This window comes from Argentina anserina, chromosome 4, assembly GCF_933775445.1.
Source record: "Argentina anserina chromosome 4, drPotAnse1.1, whole genome shotgun sequence".
Lineage (NCBI taxonomy): Eukaryota > Viridiplantae > Streptophyta > Magnoliopsida > Rosales > Rosaceae > Argentina > Argentina anserina.
In genome coordinates this window covers 5,193,157-5,216,150 of record NC_065875.1, presented here as the reverse complement: position 1 = coordinate 5,216,150, position 22,994 = coordinate 5,193,157, and the positions used below count along the sequence as shown (strand labels likewise).

At 35.8% G+C, this 22,994-nt stretch overlaps 1 protein-coding gene across 1 annotated transcript; it reads left to right on the top strand.

The window, feature by feature from the left end:
- The first annotated feature begins 5,573 nt into the window (after positions 1-5,573).
- Positions 5,574-10,691, top strand: LOC126790544 (nucleotide-sugar uncharacterized transporter 1). Its single transcript, XM_050516823.1, has 7 exons — positions 5,574-5,836; positions 6,859-7,010; positions 7,116-7,321; positions 7,397-7,490; positions 8,241-8,407; positions 8,525-8,695; positions 10,129-10,691. Exons 1-7 carry the CDS (start codon positions 5,764-5,766, stop codon positions 10,397-10,399), a joined length of 1,134 nt encoding a protein of 377 aa, XP_050372780.1. The 5' UTR covers positions 5,574-5,763; the 3' UTR covers positions 10,400-10,691.
- The last annotated feature ends 12,303 nt before the right edge of the window (positions 10,692-22,994 follow it).

Below are 22,994 nucleotides of genomic sequence, written 5' to 3'. Positions count from 1 at the left end.
GTTAGTTGGGTTGATCTGAGCAGGTCTGGTGTGCAGTTAAAATGATGATTTTACTTTCAAATTTTTGGGTGAGAAATATAGGAAATTACAACGAAGCATAACTAGGTTGTTTGTGAAAATTACAAAATATTTAAATCAAATGTTTCGAATATGATATAAAGAGATCAATAAAACAAGAATTTTATCTATTGTACATCCTTAGTCAATATTTTTGTACCTAGGCTAACATTAGAGTACGTAGAAGTTTGTTGTGAAATTTTAATTAAAACTCACAAGTGCACGAATCGTTGTTAGTATAGTGTATAAGTACGAGATCGTTCTAATTAGAGATTGAGAATCGATTTAATCCTAACTTAATTGATCTAAACTAAGAACATAGATTTTAAGTTTTCAAATAAAAATTTTATAAATAAATAAAAAACAAGGTAGAACCTAGGGTATCAGAATCAACCAATAACAATCATATTTATGTACTAATGCAACTAATGAATTCTTTTGTATCTCTAGATGATAATTCCTGTATTTAAGTCCAGATACAACACTTAGACCATAGTTTTCCTTAAGTGCATGATACTCTTTAGGTACGACAGAGGTTGTATATCCTAGCATGCAGTCTATCCACGACATAAATTTAACATGAATGACTCATTACGTTTTAGAAAACAAGAGAATTATGTAAATTATTACTTCATATACGAAAATAATGTAATTCAAAACTCTTAATCACAAGAAGCTAAGTTGAATTATATTTGCAGGTATGCCTCAAATTCATCTTCTAATTACTAGATGCAAAGCCCTAAGGTGATCAATTAAAAAACTTAAACATAAAGCATCAATTCAAATAGTGACTAAGAATTCATCATAAAGAAACTATAAATCCATCAATAAAACATCAAACTACATAAACAATCATGATATGCATCATCCTAACTCTAGAAAAAGGTTTAATAAACTACGACTAAGAAAAACATAACAAAAATAATAAAAGAATGGAATTGTGAAGATTGATAGATAGTCTATGCTCCTTTGGCATTTACATTGTGCTCTGGAGACCTCATCTCATATGAAATTCGTGCTCCCTTATATAAGGAAGATTATTGCTCATCTTTGACTTCAGTTTCCTTATAAAACTTGGTTTCAAACTCCTAACTTGATATGGAATAGGAAAACCTTGAAATATCTTTTGTAAAAGTCAGAATTCATGTACTCTTTGCATCTTCATCTGAATCATTGACCTTGATGTATTGAAATTAAATACACTTGGCAACACAACTTGAGTTCTCCATAAATGTTAGCAAACCCGGGCATGTTTCATAACTTCATCTCACAGTATCAAAATTAAGATCTGTAAATCCTACAAAAAATAGACTTTTGTATCTTTCCAATGGTATAAGGCTCATGGTGTGACTCGATCTTGAACTCTCACAGTAGCTCGGCAAAGTCGGACGTTCTGCACATGCAGATTCTGACAGTGAAGAATATAATTGTCATTTAATATTTGTTAGCTCATTTTAACTTTTTTTATATCTTTCTTTGACACAAACCTAGAAACACACTAAAATAACATAAATCAATAATAAATTAGAGAATTGAACAAATAAACTAAGGATATGATGCATATAAAAATCAGGGATGGACTAGGTATATTGCTGAGTGTACTCAAGTCCACCCTCTTCTCACGGTCAAAAAAAATTCCTAATGCTATGTGTGTGTGTATATATATATATATATATATATATATATATATACACTAAATATACACTAATATATAACCCTCTAAATAATTAAACTTGGCCCAATAAAAGGTGTGAAGCCCAATCAACTAATAAGACTAAAGACTAAGCATTAATCTCTCTTATCCCAGCCACACGACCTTCAATTTCAATGACAAAACAACGCACAACGACAAAGTCTGCATTTCACAGTGTCATTTCCTCTGGTGTCTCGACAGTGCTCTCCAGCATCCCTCCACAGTCGAGTGCTTCAGCGAGTTTAGTCCCTCACTCCCTTAGTCCCACACAACATAAAAAAAATATTCTTGGAAAATTCAAGTCCACCCAAGTTTTTAATCATGGGTCCACCACTGATAAAAATAGAATAATATGAGCACATCAAAGTTTACCTAGCTCCTTAACTAGTTTACAATAAACTTGTAGTGAGTTTGTTTTTCTTCGTAACTAGTTAAAGTACTTAGGCATGCCCCAAAAAATGACGACGACGCTATTGTAGGGTTTCGTTGAATAAACTAGAACTCCTTAGCTTCTTACCGGTTTTGACGTCCTATTTGGCATCGTGTGATGACTGTGATCGTAGTCTCATGGAAAGGTGAGGTAATGTGGTGTTACTGGTGTAGTAGTGAAAAGTACGTGTCTCGGTGTTGGGTGTTTTTCATCGATGACCGTTTGACTTTCGATCTAACTGGTGCTATTCGAAACATGGTGTAGTTGCTGAGAAGACTCGCTTTGATGTTCTCCGGCTGGTGTCAAGTACAAACACTTGGTGTTGTTGATCCAAGACCAGTTGGTTGGGGTTTACTAGGGCTAGTTTGTAAAGGACTTTAACTCCCATCGGCGACAACTTTGAGTTAGATTCAGCGGCTTCGGATCGACAACGAGATTTGAATAATGAAGGATGCCTAGGAAGGCTACATACTGTGTGTTGTTGACCACGACAGGCGACAATGAACCCGCCGTGCTGGTTTTTGGTGTTGGACCATAGAGTTAGGCAAGGGCTCCATTGTAGGGTGTTTGGCCAAATTGTTCCAGCTCAGCATTGCAACCCTCATTTAGGAGTGGACATAAAAAGCCGAAATTTTGATCCCGTCTCGAAAATTCATAGGGATTGGATGGGACGGAGGTCTAAAAACGTATGTCCCGTCCCGATCTCGTCTCGTTTCATAATAGTGGGACAGGACATGGGACGAATAATTTCGATCCCGCTTCGTCCCGTCCCGCTTTAAATTTCATTTGAATTTTAACAATTAAATATTTCATCATCATCATCATATATTTATAATTTATGAGAACATCTTAGATGCATTTATAAGGAAAGAACTAACTTCAAAGAATGAATCTTAGACATTGGTTCATATCCTATAAATAAACAACTCCCGGTTAATTTTCTCATTAATATATGGTTCAAGTTATATGATATAAATAAAGACGATTTGTATATTGTAAATTTCTATGAACTTAGCAATCAGAACCTATATAATCTTATATACAATATATAATTATATATGTTTCTTGTTTATGATAACACTATAATTTTGATGTACAATATCTATAACGCTATAATTCGAATGATTAATTTGATTTTATAATAATTAAACTCATGATATCGAAGTAGATGATGAAAGAAATTTGGAACAATCTATATGTTTCTTCTATTACAATAATTCGTTCTAAAATTTTATTTATAGTAAATTAAATATTTATTATTTAAAGTTCAAGAATGTGGGATATGCCCGATCTCATCCCGATCCCAGATGTGACGAATTTTTAAAAACAAAAATCTCGTCCTGAATTTATTGAGTGAGACGAGACGTGCGATTAGCCTCATCCCGTCTCATCACGTCTCGTGCCCACCCCTACATTCATTCATCACTTAATGGTGAAGGTGGCGTCTCACTCATGCATAGAGGTGGACCTCCTTTGATTATTGGATCGATAAATAGTCCATGACTGATCATTTCAAATTAAGAATGTTTCCGGAGTTTATATTTTTGACATACAATTACGATTAAAAATTTGTTCAAGCGTTTCTGAATGAGGAGGTGGCTCCTAAATGATTTCTAGGAAGTGAATTTTTGTTGGTACCATAATTGGGCGACTGACAAATGGGAAGTTAAAAAAATGATTTTGTGCGAGAAGACAAACAAATAGTTTGTTTGTAAGCTTGTTCCTCAGCAGGAGTCTCATAGACGTGTAATTAGTTTGTTTTGCTTCGTAAAATATGATTATATCATTTCTTATTTAAATTTTGATAAACTACTGTTGTTTTGCCTAAACTTTGGCTTAAGAAACCTTGTGGATGGGTCTCATTCTTCCAAATAAGAACGATAGAAGAGTATGGGGGGACATCCCGCCGCTGAATGCTCCGAATGTCTTCAATTCCAGGTGATGTGACTCATCACTCATGAAACTTCTACATCCAATTCTTCTTATCGACCCCAAAACAATAATTCCTTGTTATTTTCTAATCTCTTTCCCAAATAGACTAAAAAAGTTAGAAGCTTTCTCGTGGGTGGTGGTTAAAATTAAGGATTAAAATTTCAGCGAGAATGAAAATATCGAGAATCTGAAAATTAAAAATTTTAATGAAAATTTTAATTATAAAAAATAATTAAGTAAATTAATAGAAATTTATATAAAAACATGTAAATTATGAATGAAACTTTGAGAAATATTTATTTAATAATTATCTACTATATGTCATAAGAAATTATTATATAACTATTAGTTTATAATGAGTTATAGTAATTTGAAGTAAAATAATCGTCGAGTATTATTAAAAATCTACTTAATATATATATATATATATATTACCCAAAAGGAGGCTAGTTTATCACGCTTTATTTACATATGATATATTAAACATGAAATTACATGAGTGATTTTGAACCACATAAAAGATCTATGAGGTACAAAATATTCACTATCATGTCTTTGAGTAAAATCATGAGTATATTGTGAAGAATAGTTATTAAATGATATATCACATTTCTAATTTCGCATATACTAACTTATATGCCAACCATAGGAGTCGTGGGTGATTGACTGTGAGTTGTGGTACTGGTAGTTCCCGTTTGGATCAAACATATATCTACTTTGACCATAATCATAATTTTGTGAAGATTGTGCATCAGATTGTGTCCATATGTTTTCACTTAATTGCATTTCATTAGAGAATAAATATGGTGAATAAGACATGTTGAATTTTCCCCATAAGGGTCAGGTCCATCATTACTTCCTCCTAGAGCAAAGGGGTTCGATTTTCCTCAACAACTAGTTTGTTTTATTTCAATTTTAAGTGAATGTTGATACATGAAATGCAATATATAATAAAAATAGCCATATATAACAATAAATTAGTGTAATAGAGTTGACTATAACTTTGTGCTTATAAAATGATGGATCAGAAGTTCGATTCTCTTAACTAGTGATTTTATTATTATTTGAAGTTGACCTGACACGTGACAATATTACGGGAAATTTTAAAAGTTTTTAGATATATCGGGAAATTTTTAAAATTTTCATCGAAAAATGCTTAGTATATAACGAATATATCTATATACCGAAAAATAAAAATTTTCGCGAAAGCATCGAAAAAATTATAGACATTTCAGTCATCCGTCAAAACAAATGAAGAAAAACCAAGTAAGAGGTGAAAGAACACGAAAAACAGAGTTCAACAGTTGATGTCGGTACTTGGGGCAGGCCTAATCATGTCCTCCTCCCCCAACAACCTCACAGTTCATTTCTCCTCTCAATTTCTCAGACACCTTTCTCTCTCTCTGATAAAAACAGAAACTAAAACAGACAACAACAAACGACTTCAAACATCCGTTATCACCGCTCCCGTAAACCCACGTGTCTCTCCTAAATGGATGCACATTTCCCCTCCTTCAAATCCTCCTCCTCTTCTGCTCTTCACTTCAACTCACTCTCACTCTAAACCCAAATAAAAACTACATCTTTATTTTCATTCCCAGTTCAATAAGAGATCCAAAGGTTTATGCTTTAGCAAAACCCAGAACCCAAAATGTTCAATTTCTTTGGGAGGAAAGATGTCAGGAAGATTCTCAAACGCAAGGATAGTGATGCTGGTGAAAGAGGTATCCTTTTGCTTTCTTCATTTCATTTGCAATTATTCCTCTCATTTTTGGCTCATTTGGATTGTTAATTTTTTTCATGATTTTGTTGGATTGAGTTTGGCTACTCTTTGGTTTGGTTGATCTGGGCTCGTTTTGGGGGATCAATTCAATAACTTTATTAGCTTGCATGTCAGTTTTGCTAATTGCTGGATTGGTTTCCATTGGTTGATTTTAATTCCTGTTTACTTATGAGTTATAACTACATTGACCCATTTGCATGAGCTATTCATTGGAAATGTTTTTCTATTGATAGATTTTTCTTGTGTTTTTATTTAATGATTAATTATTATCTCCCCTCCATAGTGTAAGATGTACATTTAATATGTTGCTGCAATTTATTTGAACTTATAACAACTCTGAAATTTTTTTTGTCTTAATGAATTTATTTTGTGCTAAGTTGGAGATATGTGGGCACATTGCTGATTTACTGTAAAATTTCATATACTGGATATGCAAAGAACAGGAATTCTGCTTTTATATATCAATTGAAGTTTTAGTACCAAAGAATTTGCCTGAAGTCAAGTAAAATGGAACTAATGGGGCTTGTGGCATGTTCGAAATCTTTCCTTGTAAGAACATTGCTTTTGTTCGTGAAAATTCCCAACCTTGAGTATAATTTATCACTGATGTGATGTGATTGCTTATGATATGGTTCCCAATTGTGATTCTCCACCTTGATTTTTGTATATATTCTTTGAGTTGAAAGAGTTTAGATTACTGTTGTTTTGTGTTTTGACTTTTGAGTAACCAATGCTTTCTTTACCTTAGGCAGAGGCAAACATGTCTGTGATTTGAGTAATATTTGTGCAATTTATTTATATTCTGAAAGCACTTGGTTTCTCACTGTGATTTACGTAATTGTTGGAAAGTAAAATTGATTATACATTAAGCAGACCAGTTAGATTATGACATTACATATGGATGTGAAATATGTTGCTCAATCAATCATTCTTCTTCTCCAACTTTGTTGTTCATGAACTCAGGAAAAGCTCTCGAACACTTGCGATCTTCTCTATTCAATGTATTTCGCTCACCTGAAGGTGTAAAGCGACAACAGCAGCAACTATGTGGCCCTGCAACTGCTCTTACATTCAATTTTGTTGTTGCTGTTGGTATAATTTTCATGAACAAATTGGTTAGTATGCTAAACTTTCTACAATGTTGAATCAATCTGTTAAATTGCCTCATTGGATCTTTAAGTTGCAGCAGTTCAGTTGGTAACTTTCTTTGTTTCTTTCAGGTACTCAAAGTTGTTGGGTTCCAGTTTCCTATATTTCTCACTTTTATCCACTACGTTGTAAGCTGGTTATTGATGGCTATTCTGAAATCTCTGTCTATCCTCCCTGCATCTCCCTCAAAATCGGCTCGCTTAACTACGCTATTTACTCTTGGTTTTGTTATGGCTCTATCTACCGGCCTTGCTAATGTTAGCTTAAAGTACAATAGGTAAGATATTTCATTACTATATTCTCTAGATAATATTGTTTTTGAACATTGAATTTAATATATCTGTTTTTTCAGTGTGGGCTTTTATCAGATGTCCAAGATTGCAGTTACACCATCGATTGTTTTTGCAGAATTTTTACTCTACAATAAAAGAGTGTCTTTTCTCAAGGTAATAAATTTTCTTTTGGTCCTCTTAAGTATCAGTTAAGCAAGTGAACTGTAGCAGACCAACCTATTTGAGATGATCCATGTCTGGTTTTACTTGTCACAAAAAAAGAAGGTGATTCATTTATACCTTTGCAGGTTTGGGGAAACGGGGATAGCATATTGTTATCACTATCCTCATTATTTTCATCTTATTATGAGTATGTGAACCTTATGTTCACTGTGTTCTGCATACTACGTGCCAATTTGAATGAGTATATTTTATAACAGTGAAAAAAAAGCTCTTATGGATTGTAAAACCTGGCATTGTGACTGCATGCCAACCATTATTAAAGCATAAAAATTCCACTAATATATATTGGCGCATTAAAAGAATATTGGAGTTGATTTGTCCACCATGAGTTTTGTGTCCAGCGCCTTGAGTGGTACAATATAAAAATTTTACTTCAAATCTGTGGAGGTAACCTGGACATTTCACATTTCCAAATGATTTCCTAATTTCCGCATTCTTTCTCTGCTTGAAAAGGGACACCATCCTACTTTCTGGTTTACTTTGAACTATTCTTTTCGGTCTATGATACTTTGTTATTCAAAATGCTTGTATGAGTTGTATCTGTCTGGGTATCTGGAATTGATTGATCTCTTGCTTTCCAAATTCCACTCCAATATTTATTATTTTGTTTTTCGATCATTGTTATAGTCAAGTAAAAGTTATATGTTAGAAGTTCTTATTTATGTCCAACTCAACTTTCAGGTCCTAACACTTGCAGTAGTATCTCTTGGTGTTGCTGTGGCTACTGTGACGGATCTGCAATTCCATCTCTTTGGTGCTTGTGTAGCATTAGCATGGATAATACCCAGTGCAATCAACAAGATTCTTTGGTCTAGTCTGCAACAGCAGGAGAACTGGACTGCCTTGGCGTAAGTTATGCTGTATTTGTGATTCCTAAATTTATTGGGATGTCCTTTATTTTGATATCCACATGAAAGAATCTCCATTACTTCATAACCAAAATGCAATGCATTGTGATGAAATAGGTTAATGTGGAAGACAACGCCAGTTACTTTATTTTTTCTCATCGCGTTGATACCCTGGTTGGATCCGCCTGGTGCTCTCTCCTTTAATTGGAGCTTTAATAACACCTCGGCCATTCTCATGTCAGCTATTCTCGGCTTCTTACTTCAGTGGTCTGGTGCTCTAGCTCTTGGGTATGTATCTTCTAATTTCTAAATAATATCTGCTTCTTCTGTTTGGCTTAATGACATGCTTGGTTTTTTTTTATAATAAAATAATTTACGTCAAAATTGTCAGGTTTGGTTTTACCCAGATCAGTCATGTAAAAGTTTCAGTTTCTGAAAAAATGAACAAAGTTGTTGATGGGGTACAATATTGTAGTTCAACTTACATACTAACTCATAAACCCTTAGTAAGGATCTGATTGCTGGGTTGTTAGATTATGTGGACTCCTGAGGTTATTTGATGCATTTTATCTACTTTGCATTTGGAGTTTCCATATATCATATAAGGAACTGGTTTTTATGGATACATAGTCTATATGTTAAGTTTACGGCTCTTCGATTTTACAGTACCTTCCTTTAACATCCATTTAACCTCTATCTATGTCTTTTATCTGCTCAGCTATCTGTTCTCTGTCATTTTGTGATACTTAGTCTCCTCATGCTTATACTTTAGTTTCTTCATTGGAGAGATAATACTGTAGATCACTACGAGCAAATTCATATACTGGAGTTGAAAACTGGTTACCATCAAATCTTCAATATTGATGAAAGAAATCTAAATTGCTTTGAGGTGTATCTGCACTGACATTTAACTACATTTTTTTACAACCAAAGGCAATTTTCCAAATATAAATGTCTGAAGAGTTTTTCTGATATCTAGTGGGTATTTTGTTTTGTTCTTGCGTAGCTTTTTCCATTGACACTAATTAATTGTGCGCTGTTAATTTATATACTGTTTAATTGTGTATTGTTGCATTAGTAAATGATGATCACATCATGGAGCAAATCCTTTTCACTTATTTTTCTGCACATGGTACTTCATGGCTCTCGCATCCTTTTCACTTGTTTTTCTGCACATGGTATTTAATGGCTCTCAAACCAGCCAATTTAGAATCTAGTTAACAACATTATAGCCATGGACCTGGGAACGTAATTAACAATTCTAGAGTATATCTAATAGATATAGGCAACAGCTAAAGGAGGTTGTTGTATGCATTGTAGGCTATATCCGACATGGCTATTACTGACTGTGGAAGGATTGATCCATGCTTGCAACACATCAACATTTTGTCCCTATATCTAGAAACATCTGCAGGTAGAGGACTGATGTAGAAAATGATGTAGCTTTAACAACTGACCAAAGACACCAAGCCAAGTTTGACAAATGACCTTTATGATATATACTAGCAGCTCCCTCTTAAAAAAAAAATAGCAACTCCCTTTCTCATAAGAACCACTTCGAAAGAGTCTTGTAAGATTATATAATTCTGTTATGTATATTAGGAAAAATATAATCATATGTTCATCCATCACTATATATATACTACTTTCTGGACCATGCACTTTTTTGGCTGGTTGTTTTGGTTCTCATCCTCTTTCTTTATCCTTCTGTTTTTCGACAGGGCTACATCAGCTGTTACACATGTTGTTCTTGGTCAATTCAAAACTTGTGTCATTCTTCTTGGAAACTACTACCTGTTTAGTTCCAATCCTGGCAAGACCAGTATATGTGGGGCGTTCACAGCAATCGCCGGAATGTCGATATACACTTACCTAAATTTGAGGCAGCAATCAGGCAGAACATCCCCACGACAAGCCTCTACATTACCAAAATCCAAACTGAGTAAAGAAAATGGCAACCGTGATGGAAATTATGGGGCTGAATCTGTCTAACATAAAATCATCAAATTTGGTACACGCGGAGATCTAACTCAACACTAACCTCGGCGTTGTTTCAGTTTTTCACTGTTAGACTAATTTTATTCAATTCTGATTTTAGAGATTGATCGCATTCCACGTTTACCATGTATTAGAGTTTGGTGTTAGTTGTTAGTCAGATCATATGACTTTACCTGCTACAGGACACCTTTTTGTAGATTGTGCTGGATTCTTCAGTACTGTCTTGGCTGCAAATCAAACAATGTATATATCCAATGAATTGGAGTCAAACATTTTCATACTGGATACAACTTAATCATACTTATCATTTCAGCGTTTCTGGTTGGAGCTTTGTCTCAGTCACCTAGCGTTAGCCTTCTCTTTTATCTATTGTTCTTTTAACACTATGATCATCGACCGTCATTCTGTACCAAAGAAATGAACTGCACATTTTGAACTCTTTCTTGGGATGCAATTGTATTCTTGTAATTCAAGACACTTTTACTTAGGAGGGTTTCTATTTTTGACTTCTCCTAATCTTTATCAAAATTAGAAGAGGTACCATATATATGGGGAAAAAAAATTAAGTCAACAAAAATTGCAGACAACTCTATTTATAAGCAGATTTATGGTTAGCTAGAGATCAATCTGAAAATCACTTCCAGTTCCATATTCAATTATAGAACGAGAATCTGAAAACAAATAAGAGTGCAGACACGTGTACAAATAAAATGTGATTTATCGATAATCAAGCACGGGGTTTCAATCTTTGTGAACTCCTCTGATTCTATCTCCGTATGTAACCTGGCTCAAGGGTGACATGCACTTGATCTTGAGAATTTGAGTTTGGATTTGGACTTGATGAAGAACAAGCGATTTGGTAGCTTGATGATTCTTCGTGGACTTGAGTTTGGATTTGGATTTGATGAAGAACGAGCGATTTGGTAGCTTGATGATTCTTCGTGGACTTGAGTTTGGATTTGAATTTGATGAAGAACGAGCGATTTGGTAGCTTGATGATTCTTCGTGGACTTGAGTTTGGATTTGAATTTGATGAAGAACGAGCGATTTGGTAACTTAATGATTCTTCGTGGACTTGGGAAACTTCGGGATTTCTCGAGAGTGATCTTGCTCAAGTGATTTTTTTGTTCTTCTCAAGTCCCCTTATCTTCATGTTGGAATAGGTATTTATAGTGTCAAGGCTTCTATTTTATAGAATATATTAATGACACTAAAATAATAATATTTCTTTAATTGTATAATTAAATCAATATGTATTTTCTGATTAATTTAAAATTAATTATTCTCATAACTAATTTAAGCAGAAAATAATTGATTTAATTATAACCGTTAAGAAATTTATTAATTTAATCAAATGTCCGATTACCATTTCGAATCGTCAATGACATTCAATTTCCGATTTAAGTCGGAATCACGTAGTTTCGATTACGTTCATTCATTTATGTGCTGACACGAGTTTTATTCGGATATGCACTAACTTTGTTGACTTTTGGGTCACATGTGCAATTTTGTCGGGTTCTTGGTCGATTTAATCATTTAATGAAGATGATTTACTTCATTAAATTTCATGTGTCTACAAATGTCCCCACTTCAAGTCGTGTTGCAGACATGTCGTCGTCACGTGCCGAAAGCGCAGCTTGAAGTATGCACTTTAATCTGGAGAATTTGTGGAGCTAGCTTCCGAGGCTCCACAAATTTTGTAGTAATATTTCCATCATATAGATGCCTGATGCTTAAAAACATATAATATCTTGCTTTTTTTAATTGCATAGAGATTCCACCACCGAAAGCAAGTTTTGCTTTAAATTGCTTTGTGATTTCTCTTTACTTTCAATTGCGATGCATGGATGTAATTCTGCTGATTTCATGTCGGTACATGGTTGGAATCTTTGAGTGGAGGACTGCTAGCTTTGTTCCAACTTTGTTAATTGGATATAACAACGAAGCATATAATTTAGTAGAGGAAAAAACATGAGAACAACTGTAGCTGTATGGCTTAGCCATTGGTGCTGATGCGGTTCAATTACAAAGCACCGTTCTCATGCTAGAATATTTAAATCAAAGCATGGTGCTCAATGAACAAATATAGGTCTCCAGCAATTAACAAACAAAAAGAAATAGAGGTGGTGCAGTGAAGAGAATTTGAAAGAATTCATCGACACCTGAGAACATGTTTTTGTTATATTCAGGTACAAGACGAGGACAACAACAACTTGTGTTAACAAGACTTTTTTTTTTATATATATGTTCCAGCGTTTTGAATCAAGAGAGAACCTCCATCTATAGTTTTTACTTTTTTTTTGCACCGATTATAATACTTCCCGTAATGAAGTCCACAACATTTTCTTTCTTTATTTCTTTGAGCGGTATCGCCTCTGCCCACTTTGAGAAAGAATCAATGGCTGCCAGAATGTACATATGACTAGCCGATGATTTCTGAGTGATGGGTCTGATTGCATCCATTCTCCAGACATCAAATGGGTGCGAAGCAATTGTCGGATGCAACTGCTCAGGTGGCTGATAAATGAAGTTGGCATGAAACTGACAAGCTTGACATTTTTGTGCATACTCCATACAATGCTTGACCATGGTGGGCCAATAATACCATAGTCGTCTTACTTGAAAATGTGACTTTGGTCATGACTGATGTGCTCCACACACTCCAGAATGAACATTTTCCATGGCTTTGACTTCTTCATCTTTTCCCATGCATCGAAGGAGTACCCGTCAAATGACCTCCGATATAAAGTTTCTTTGTAGTAGAGGAACCGAGGTGTTCGCCACTTGATGCTCCACCTTTGCTTCGAATATTCGAGAAGCTTATTGTGCTCAAGATAGTCGATAAAATGATGTCTACAATCTTCAACATCAATGGTGTAAACTGACACTACATGAGAACTGGCACACTGGAGTGAAGGCTTTGTTGTCATGACCCACCTTTGGTAAATAGGGATGTCCAAAATTTCATCTCCAGACAATGCCAAAGTCGCCGCCAAGTTTGCCAATGCGTCTGCCATTTGATTTTCTTTCTGTGGCACATGTATAAGTGTAACATTATCAAAGCCCTTCAAGAGTTGTGTGGCGAGTTGGAAATAAGGTACCAAATCTTCCTTCTTGACCTCGTAATTAGTGAGCAGTTGATCAATCACCAACTTTGAGTCTCCATACACTTCGAGACTCTGGATTTCAATTTCTAACGTTGTTTGCAATCCCATGATCAACGCTTGGTACTCTGCGACATTATTGGAGCACAGTTCCCCATGAGTGAAAGAATAAGGCAATATCTGTTTTTGTGGAGAGACAAAGATAACACCAGCCACTGCTTCGTCTGCCCTAGAAGAGCCATCGAAAAATATCTTCCAAGTAGGGAGGACCTCTGCAAGGAAGACCTCCTCGTCCACGAAGTCATCTGAGATTTCCCAATCCGCTGGAATAGGGTGGTCTGCCAGGAAGTCAGCCAATGCCTATCATTTCACTGTTTTAGCGGGCACATATATGATGTCGTATTGGTTCAATAATAACGTCCACTTAGCCATGCGCCCGGTTAGAATTGGTTTACATAATATGAACTTAACCAGATCGGCTCGCGCCACTAAGTGCATTGTGTAAGTTTGCATGTAATGCCTCAACTTTTCAATGGCGAAGACGAGTGCAAGAGACATCTTCTCTATCGGCAGATAATTTAGCTCAGGCCCGGTGAGGGTCCGACTTAAGTAGTACAAGGCTTTCTCCTTTTTGGCTTCATTTTCTTGGGCAAGAAAGGCCTCAAGTGATCTCTCTTGAGCAGCGATGTAAATGATAAAAGGTTTCCTGGCGACAGGTGCACCAAACACCGGAGGATTCGCCAGGTATTTCTTTATGCTCTCAAAGGCATTGCGACAAGCTTCATCCCATACAAATGAAACATCTTTCTTCATGAGTCGATTGAATGGTTGGCAACGGCCCGCCAGGTTCGATATGAACCGTCTGATGAAGGCAAGTCGTCCTTGGAGGCTTGTCAGCTCGTGCAAATTTCTTGGATGACTTTAATTTTTCATTGGTCTACCTCAATGCCTCGGTGCTTCACGATGAATCCAAGAAATTTTCCAGAACTGCCGCCGAAGGCACACTTCAAAGGGTTCATTTTTAACTAGTACTCGCGTAACTTGTCAAACACTCTTCGTAGATCTTGCAACTGATCACTTCTTTTATTTGTTTTGACAACCAAATCATCAACATAACACTCTACATATTTGTGCAATATGTCACCGAAAATTTTCTGCATAGCATGTTGGTACGTTGCACCGGTATTTTTTAACCCGAATGACATGACCTTATAACAATAAATTCCTTTAGGAGTTCGAAATGCAGTGAGTTCCTCATCCTCTAAGGCCATCCTTATCTGATTGTAACCTGATGATCGATGCATGAATGACAAAACTATGAGCTCTATGATTGGCAGAGGGAAATCATTTTTTGGACACGCCTCATTTAAATCACGAAAATCTACACAAACGCAGATTTGTCCGTTCTTCTTCCTGACGGGAACAATGTTTGTGATCCACTTAAGATATTAAACCTCTCTAATGAAGACTGCGGCAATCAACTTATAAGCTTATGCTTCAATTTAAGGAATAAGTTCTGTTCGAAAGTGTCTTTGTTTTTGTTTGGTTGACCGAGCCTCCGGTTTGACAACAAGTCGTTGAACTGGTACCTTTGGATCGAGGCCGGGCATTTCTTTGTAAATTCAAGCAAAAACATCTTTGTACTCGAGCAACAGATCAAGATATTCATTTTCTTCTTCGGAACTTAAAGACGCACTCACAAAAATAGGTTTTGGGTCTCCTTCTGTTCCCAAGTTAATCTCCTTAAGTTCGTCCATAGTGGCTTGCCCCCCGTCTTCAAGTTCTGGAGGAGCTTCGTCTACTTCAATTTCAAAATCTTCATGATCGTCTTCCTCTACGGCATCTGCTTTTGCCACTGTGACATGATAAGAGGTTTGGACAATGTTATCCTCATCGCCATTACCAAGGTTGCTATCTCTTTTTTGGCTAGTGAATATGATGGTATGTTGCTTCACTTTGAGTTGATCCGTGGAATCCACTTCCAACACACAATGCCTCTTCATGCGTGACGGGATAAGATTTCAGATTTCTTTGCTCTCCGCTTGACTACAAGTTGTTTTCCTCTTACTTATTTGTTGTTCCTTAGGTGCTTGGATCATTTCCAATGCAGGCTTTCGCAAAATGAGGTTTGACTCTATCTTATCTTCGTCTGAACTTGACATCATTTTGAACACGGAAGGTTGAGTGGTTGTACTACCGATGCGATTGAAGACTGAACCTCTACTTGTTGTTATATTCACATGGTCAAAAACCGACACCTTTGTGATTGATCATTCAATACGTTCAGATGTTGCTCTTCGGGAACATGGACGAATGCGATCGAATGACGAAATGCGAGAGGTTGACTGAACCTCTTGACTCTTCTCTTCAACTACCTCGACACTGATATGTTTCACATTGGCTTGCTCCGCCCTTCTTCTTCCTAAAATTCTGATTGGCTTGCTCGAAGTGAAACCGAGACCAGCTTTAGAAGAATCAATTGTTGCCTCTTGCTCTCTTAACTTCTTCTGTGGCTCATCGAGCTCATCCGTCATCTTTGCTGTAGCTTGGTTGTCATTTTTCCTTGACGAACCAAAGTCATATCCAGCTATTTCTAACAACTTGTATGCGTTAGGATCAAACCATTCACTTGTTCTTTTCTTGGGAAACAATCCATGTTCTGTCTTACCTTGAATTGGTTTGACAAACCCCTTTAGTTGCTTCTTTGTAGGATTTCAGTTGCTCACCTTTATTAATGGCAATGTTGATTCCTCCCTCAACAATTTCACATCCTCCTCTTCTAATTTTTGTGGATACTCTTATGACTTTGTCCCCACAAATGGAGACTCCCCCTACCTTCGTTTAGACTTCGAGACATAGCGAAGGACCGAAAAGGCATGGCTGACTTTTCTTTTCGCAGACGATGTTGCCACTTCACCATGAAGCTCAATGTCTTTTGATTTGACATCATTCTCCCTAACTTTAGCGGCTTTCCCCGTAGAGGATACTCCGACCGGAAGGACTTCTTTCATTGACTCCTCATCTATGTAGAATTTAGAATCCGCAAAGTATGATTCGGCTTCTGTGAATGGTTTGGTATCTCCTACCACGGTTTTCACACCTCCGCGATAGAACTTGAAGCATTGGTGTAAAGTGGATGGTACGATGCCATTTTCATGTACCCATGGTCGTCTCAACAACAAGTTGTACGAGGTCTTTGCATCGATGACATGGAACAAGCTGTTTGCTTTTAGCTCTCCGATGTCCATGTCTAGTCTGATCATCCCTATCGCTCTTTGTCCTCCTTGGTTGAAACCTTGGATGATGAGACGATTGCTTGATAACTCATCAACGTTAATGCCGAGTTGAGACATGGTTGACTTGGGCATGAAGTGAATGGCATCACAATATGCATCACATGCGCCACATTCCTTCATGCTTGTGGAGTGTTTTCCTACGTCAATGAGCAACTCCACAAGTGCGCATCTCGATAATTTTGACAATTGCATCAAGTCAGAGAGGCTAAGTTGGAAAGGTAGACTCTCCAACTGTTTCAACACCTCATTTTTCTTTAACACTTGACTTGAACATATTTCTCTTGCTTCAGACTTTTCGTCTTCTTTGGAGCTGACTTCACAACTTGTGGCCATTGAAGAGACCTCCGGTTGTTTTGTAGGCAAGTGCTCTATTGACAAGTTTCGGCGAAGAGGCTTCCACAAATATGGAACGACTTTCGTCTCAAAACGTCCTCGTCCATTTTCCTCCCGTCGTGGAGGTGATTTTTTATGACTTGGTTGGGCAATCGGTGAATTTGACATTATACCTTTGTGAGTTCTTCTCCGGGTGACCAATATCCATCCTTCATCATCGGCATTAGAGGCAACTTGGAGGATAGGCGTGGAAGCATGACATTCTTTAACTTCTTTGGTCTTCTCACATTCACGCGCCTCCTTTGTGAACTGGAACAGTGCTTTCATTGGGTGAAAAGGGAATGAAACTGGCTCGAATGATCCGAATGTTACGGTAGTGCAATTAACTTCAGCAACGTCGTCAACGTCCAGCTCAATCTTCCCTTGCTTTGCGAGATTCATTATAAATCCTTGAGAACAAAGCATTTCTCTATAGGGTGACTAACGAGACGATGATATTTGCAATACTTCAGATCGTTGACACGATGCATTTCTTCTGGACGCTTACACTCCGGAAGATCTATTATCTTGTTTTCGAGCATATCCTCTAACATGCCCGCCACATCAGAGTCTGGGAATGGGTACGTCTTTCGCTCCATGTCCTTCAATGTGCGTTTACTCCTATCGTAGGTTCGAGGAGGTTCCACCTTATTGAACTCCTTCTTATCCCGCGTGGAGATCTTAATATGTTCAGTATTGATGACCATTAATTCTTTAGAAGGCTTCTTCACAACCTTGTCAAATCTGCTTCCGAAGACTTTATGTTTTTGTTGGTCAACCAGGAACTCATTCTTTCCCTTATGACTTGCCAAGCTTAGCTCCATGTCGTGGGCTCGGGTAGCCAACTCTTCGAAAGAACAAGCCTTGATTCCTTGCAAGATGTATAGAAAATCAAAGTGCATGCCTTGGATGCACATTTTAACGGCTGACACCTCTGATAGTCGGTCCTTGCAATCAACGCTAAGTAAGCGCCATCTATTGATGTAGTCGACCGCAGATTCATCCTTCCATTACTTCGTGCTAGTTAGCTCCATCATGCTCACTGTCCGCCTTGTACTATAGAATCGATTGAGGAACTCGCGCTTCATCTGGTCCAAACTGTCAACATACTCCGGCTCTAAGTCTGTATACCACTCAAAGGCGCTTCCCTTCAACGAGCTAACAAACTACTTGACAAGGTGATTGTCTTCTGTCCCGGCGTTACTACAAGTCTCCACAAATGAGAGGCCAAAACTGTCTCACTGGACTTGAGTTTGGATTTGAATTTGATGAAGAACGAGCGATTTTGTAGCTTAATGATTCTTCGTGGACTTGGGAGACTTTGGGATTTCTCGAGAGTGATCTTGCACAAGTAATTTTCTTTCTTCTTCTCAAGTCACATTCTCTTCATGTTGGAAGGGGTATTTATAGTGTCAAGGTTTCTATTTTATAGAATATTTTAATGACACTAAAATAATAATTTTTCTTTAATTGTATAATTAAATCAATATGTATTTTCTGTTTAATTTAAAATTAATTATTCTCATATCTAATTTAAGCAGAAAATAATTGATTTAATTATAACCGTTAAGGAATTTATTAATTGAATCAAATGTCCGATTACCATTTCGAATCATCAATAACATTCAATTTTCGATTTAAGTTGGAATCACGTAGTTTCGATTACAATTATTCATTTATGTGCTGACACGAGTTTTATTCGGATCCGCACTAACTTTGTTGACTTTTGGGCCACGTGTGCAATTTTGTCAGGTTCTTGATCGATTTAATCATTTAATAAAGATAATTTCTTTCATTAAATTTCATTTGTCTACATCAATAAATCATTCGTACAACCTTGCAAGATAGAAGTAGAAGAAGTGCTGCATTAGTGTAAAGGTCCCTGTCTTAGAAGTACTCGGCCATCTCCAATTCCTCGTTACTAATTCTTGCATTAAATTATCCACACAATTGCTCCATTAGCTTTTTATTTGCTACCATAGTTTTTCATAACTTGCCAACTTCCTACCCCCAAGTATTAACTTCTCCTAATTTGCCACCTTGCGTTTCTAAAATTAGTCAATTTACTACCACTTCGTCATGCTAATTTATCTAAGCGGACACCACCGTCGTCAACACACGGTCAAGAGAGCCTGAAGCCCGCCACTACCACCCTAAAACTTACCTAAGTTTTGCCTTTGCCTCTCTAAAATTAGTCAAGCCCGCCGCCGCTTGACTCCAAGGCACTCTGCAAGTTCCGGACAATTATTTCCCTACTACACTTAATTATATTGAACATACATTTTAAGCATGTTGATTTAATATGATATATGATGTGGCCAAGAAATACAATATTGCTTGGCATTACTGAGGCCTAGTTTGCTATAGCTTCACTTCTAAAAAAAAATCAACTTTTAGGTCAACTTTTAAAATTCAAAGTATTTGATAACTTTAGAAAAATCAGATTTTTTTTTAAAATTTATAGGGTCACCTACATTAGCTTTTAGAAGCAACCCGAATATTGTTGGTTAGAAGCTGTTTTACTCAAAGCTCAATAAATGTTAATATTTTCCTGTAAATTCTCAAATAACACCCTTATTTATAATCATTCTCAATATGTTAAAACAAAATCATGTCATTTTTTGTTGACCATATCTACGGTAGTTTTGTTTAGAATTACCAAACAATTCATTTATCAACAGCATTTATAAAAATAATATTTACTAAACACAAATATGTTATGATTCATAGCCTAAGTAGCACGGACACGGACACGAGTGTCCGTATTGGACATGATTCGATACGTAGACACAACATATAAAAAATGTTTTGGACACAAACACGTGGTTGACACGTTAATTAAAATTATTTTAATATATATATATATATTTATTAAAAAAATTAATTTAAAAATTTGAAAGTATTTAGATGTATATATATTAAAGTGTGCATAAATATAAAAAAACTGAATCTGTTAGAATGGTTGAGGAATTGTTGGGTGCCTTGAATGACCAAGGTTCGAATTTCACCACAAGCATTTTTATTTTTATCATGAGTTTCTCTCCTTATATATATATATATGTGCATAAATATAACAAAAATTTAATCTGTTGGAATGGTTGAGGAGCTGTTGGATGCCTTAGATGACCAAAGTTCGACTCTCACCATAAACACTTTTACTTTTATCATGAGTTGGTGCGTATCCGAGTGTCCGGACCGTGTCTAAAGTGAGTTCGCGTATCCGAGCGTGTCCGTACTTCATAATTCATAGTTATTTTTTTTAACAGTACAATAAAAGTAAAAAAAATTAAAGTCGCAGCAACACTAAACTAGTCCTGGCTGAGAAGCGATATGCTCAAATCAAAGCCCACACTATTAGTTGATCTATCTCATGAAAATAGAATTGAAACGAAAATTCATAAGAGGAAATGTTGAAACTAGCAACATTGATTTGACTGGATACATAATTGTGAGATCGTTTCAGTGAACTCCGGCGTCCGTTTGACTTGGTCTTCTTGCAAACTATCCAGACGTTTGATTTGCTGAAGCCAGAACCTTGGAACTCGGAAATCATTAGAAAACAATCATCACACCAATATAGCTGCAGTGTGATGCTTGGTGTGTCTTCTCTAGGGTTTACAGAAACTGTTCAAACCTGTTTGTTTATTGCAATGATGTCTGAGAACACCTTCATGTGCTTCTCTAATTCGATTTATTTAGACACCCTAGCCTCTTGGCTGCCCACGTGAGATATTCCGATATTTAGCAATTCCGATATTTAGTTCGTTTTTCCATAGAATCTAGACCAAAATCCCAATGCTTATCGTTTGTTCATGATCCAGTTTGGTACCTTGATCTTATGTCAAAACACCGAACACATGTACTGTTTTTGTCTAATCTATTGGCATGACCATATGCCATTTTCATTCTACAAATATTTGGCCAATATTTTTAAGAAATATAGTCGTTCCGAAAGGTTATTTACTATTGAAAGTGCGACTATGTAACATCGTCATAAGTCATAACGAAATAACAATATCATTATCCAAAAGGGATGCCCCTTCTTCTGCACCTAATGATCGATCAAGCAACTTTAAGCTAGAGGGGAAGGAAAACTTCATACTGAAGCTGGTCGACAGCATTCTTTCTATATGAACTCTATTTAATTTCTGTTCTGCAGGGTATAGTTTAATTTGGTGGAATGACCCATAATACTTCTTCCAGACTTCGGGTTAAATAAATGTGATCGATTCATGAGGATCATACATGCATGGCTATTCAAAATATTTCAAATATATGCATGCATGCATGATGCATAGTGTTATCTGTACTTGATATCAACTAATAATAATAGGTTAAAATGAACTCTTTGATTTAATCATTAATCTCGATTCAAATACTGATATTTTCTTATATAATCAAGAGACATAAATTTGCTTTGTAAGAAATATGTACAGAAATTAGCAATCTCATCCATGGGAATTTTTTGGAGATATGAGAGAATGGACAGTAAACATGATTCGATCGATCGTTCTAATTAAGCTTATAGTTTTCTCCCTTTTTTTTCCTCAAGAGAAGCTTATAGCATGTGTAAATTTAACCAGTACGTAGCACACCTTCCCTGACTCTTCTTCCGGCATATGTATGTTTCAATATTCGAGGGCCACTAATCCCAACAGATATAATAGTCAGCAGCACATGTTAGAACCATAATAATAAGTCAATCATATTTCACACAAAAATCAATCAGATCGCTTTAATTTGCTAGCCGATCCAACCCCATAAACAAAAACTAATAGATCTAATTAAATAAAGGCAAAATTACTAAAATACAACCTAAATTTGGCTGAAAATTGTTAATTATTTGAGTCAATTTACCTCCTAAACTTGGTAAAAATTATCGATTTGAACCATATCCGTTAAATTTGTTTCTATCTAATTTTGTGTCACATGTCATGCACATGAGGGCTAATGTTGTCATTTTCTATTTATATTTTTCTTAAAAATAAAAAAAATATTCTTTAAAAGGAAAAATTAATTTTTTAATCAAATTTTTAATTTACATCTTTTTTCTACATACTTAACCATACTTCGAATTATATATTCAACATACACACTCGTTCAAATATAGTGTGTTGTGTATATATATTTTTATATGTACATATTTATTTTTAATTTTCTATGTATTTATTTATATTTTTTCTAATATCTTTTAACATACCATATCACGTAAAATAATAAATATATAAATCAATAACATGTTTCGAAAAAATAAAAAAACATAGTAGCAAGTGTTCCTCTTAAGTAATTTTATTAATTTATTTCATTATTAAATATGAATAAATATATAATAACAATAATGCCCCTCAAATGTATGACATGTGACTTAAAATTGGATGAAAATTGGAAAACATTAAATTTAACGGATGAGGTGCAAATCGGTTATTTTTACCAAGTTTAGGAGGTAAATTGACTCAAATGCAAGCTCGAGTTGTAAATTGATAATTATGGCTAAATTTGTGGTGCAAACTGGCATTTTGCCTTAAATAAATGAAGTTAGATCAAGTATATGGTATATTACCTGGATTTAGGTCAATGTTAAGCAAGGGGCCACATTGATATTAATTAGTGTGTCAATAGTTAAAACAAATCAAATTTGCACCCCAAGAACAAAAAAGAGAGAGGAAATGTTGACCTTCCCTGGCTTTCTAAGGTCCATTCTCTATTACTTAATTTCTATCCAAGTAATCTAAACCAGCGAAAATTAATAATATGATACTACTGTTACTGGATGTGGAGCAAAACCAGTGAAGTAAACGGTATATCAAGATCCCCAAT